General features: G+C 50.2%; 1 protein-coding gene across 1 annotated transcript; it reads right to left on the bottom strand.

Moving 5' to 3' along the window:
- Positions 1-1,177: 1,177 nt before the first annotated feature.
- On the bottom strand, positions 1,178-1,876 carry LOC106149249 (sperm-egg fusion protein Juno-like). Its single transcript, XM_013517524.1, has one exon. It carries the CDS (start codon positions 1,874-1,876, stop codon positions 1,178-1,180), a length of 699 nt encoding a protein of 232 aa, XP_013372978.1.
- Positions 1,877-2,420: the final 544 nt, after the last annotated feature.

Consider the following 2,420-nt stretch of genomic DNA (forward strand, 5'->3'; position numbering starts at 1 on the left):
TCTACTGTCAGTTCCTTTATAAGGGATAATTTAAAATACAGAGAATGCTGCTGCCGCATGCCATGTAATGGAAACGCAGGCTCATAAGAACACGATTGTGTGTCTACAGTGTGTGTAGCTGTGTCTACACAGCTCGTGAGATTTGACATCATATGACTTCTGGTTCTACAAGGTTAAGACCATGAAAGGTAAACATTTGTAACCAGTTCAGGACAGGGAGGCAGCTGGGACAGTGCAACTGAAGCACTTACAGAAGAGGACTTCCGGGACTACTTCAGAAAACCGCAAGAAAGGTGGGGTAGGGGGCTGGGGATTTAGCTCAGCGGCAAAAGCGCCTGCCTGGCAAGCGCAAGGTCGTGAGTTCGGTTCCTGGTACCGGAGAAAAACCAAAACCAAAAAAAAAAAAAGAAAGGTGGGGTAACTGTGTCTGAAGGGAGGAGAGTACTTTGAGGGAGATTAATGGCAACATTTCTTTTACTATAATAATTTTTTAATTTAAGCAATCAAATTTTTTAATATTCATACTTGAAAGATTTTATTGGGTAAATATTCCCAACACAGAAACAGACACACATTCTGGTACTTACCACATACTCATTTTGAAATAGATTCCTGTATATGGACCACTTTTAGGTTCACAGAAAAGTTGAGCAATACTTACAGAGTTCTCACACACCTCCAGCTCCTCTGAAAGATACAACATCCCCGGTATCAGTATCCCACACTGGAGCGGTTATTTGTTACCACCCATGAAGCCATCTTGGTAGCATCATTATCACTCAAGTCCACAGCTTACATTAGGATTCATTCTTGCTGTTGCATATTCTGTGGATTTTGACAGTGTGTAATGATATGGACCCACAGTTATAGCTACTGTGCAGAATAGTTTTACTATCCGGAAGATTCTGTATGCTTGGCTCCCCTTCTGGAAGCCGGGTCTATGCCGTACTACTGGAAGCATCATGGTAGGACAGGAGGCTGCCCCCATCAGCTCTGCCATGGAGGAGTGGTGTGAACAGCGCAGGAATATAGGTCTCCTGGAGTCCTATCATGGAGCCCATTTCTAAAGGCAGGGAGTGGGTCACTACAGCACTGCCAGTCCCCAGGTCAGCTTAGGCAGAGGTGGGGACTTCGGGCCCTATGTGCAGGGCTCGTGTACTATCTATGCCCTGCGGCCTCAGTCCCCACTCCCCCAGAAAGCAGGTGGGAGCAAGGAAGGTGAGCGGGAGGAGCGGCGATCAGGAGAGGATCCACAGCAAGAGACAGAGGTCACGAAGATGGGCTCGCTCCCAGGCTGGGGCAGGCCTGGGAAAGATGTGGGCCACAGCCGTGCGGAGGTTGCCTCGAGCAGACTCACACCACTTCTGGAGACCCTGCCCACTGTCCCGCACTCAGGCTTGTCTTGAGAGCGGCTCCAGCACTTCTCACACAGGTTAGCCAGGTTAGGGAAGGGCAAGGGCGGCAAAGGGCCCCTGCAGGACAGCAGCTCTTCCCTGACTTCAGTCCCCGCCTCCGGCCCAGTTGGATTGGCAAAGGTAAGGCTGCCGCAGGTGTGCACCGCTACTCTAGCCAGTCTGGTACAGTGGCGTGCCTGAAACCCACTCTCCCGGCCACAGCAGGTCCACCAGCTGGACCCAAGGCCCGGGGGCAGGGAACACTCAGAGAAGCAGGGATCCTGCATGAAGCGCTTCTTACAGCTGGGGCCGACAATCCAGAGAGCCAGTCTGAAGCCGTGGAGCGGGGCCTTCCAGGTGGGCTCCCCAGCTTGTGACGGTGCACAGCAGGCGTCGCCCTTCCGAGGGATGCACTCCCAAAGAGCCTGTGGTCTGGCCCAGGCTCGCTTGCGGCATCCGGCATTTGTGCAGACATCAAGCATCTTGTTCCCAGCCAAGGCAGCCTGACCTTCCACAACCCTAGCAGGGCTCCCGTCACTGCACCCCGCCCTGGTTCAGGGCAGGAGTTCTCCAAGAGGAGGCTCCCTGCCGCCCCCAGGAACAGGACACCCTTCCACCGCCTCCATAGTCTGGGCTTTTCCAGAATGTCATCTAGGTAAAGTGTTCGTAGGCAGCCTTTTCAGATTGGCCAATTTCTTTTAGTAACCATCCATTTAAGCTTTCTCTGTGCCTTCTTATACCACGACGGCTCATGTCTTTTTCACAATAAATAATACTCCACTGTTTAGATGCACTATAGTTTACTTGCATCTTTACCTGTCTGTATGATGTTATTTCTACATTTTCACACTTATGAATTAATGTGCTGTAAACATTCAAGTGCAAACTTTATGTGAATATAAATTTTCTTCTCATTTGGGTAAATACCAAAGAACACAGCCACTGGGACATCTGGGGTGGGTGTGTTCAGTTTTGTGAGATTTTAGTCCTAATGTCTTCGCTAGCTTTTCTAGAAGGTTACATCAG

The sequence above is a fragment of the Chinchilla lanigera genome, unplaced genomic scaffold, assembly GCF_000276665.1.
Source record: "Chinchilla lanigera isolate Chin_1 unplaced genomic scaffold, ChiLan1.0 scaffold00040, whole genome shotgun sequence".
Taxonomy (NCBI): domain Eukaryota; kingdom Metazoa; phylum Chordata; class Mammalia; order Rodentia; family Chinchillidae; genus Chinchilla; species Chinchilla lanigera.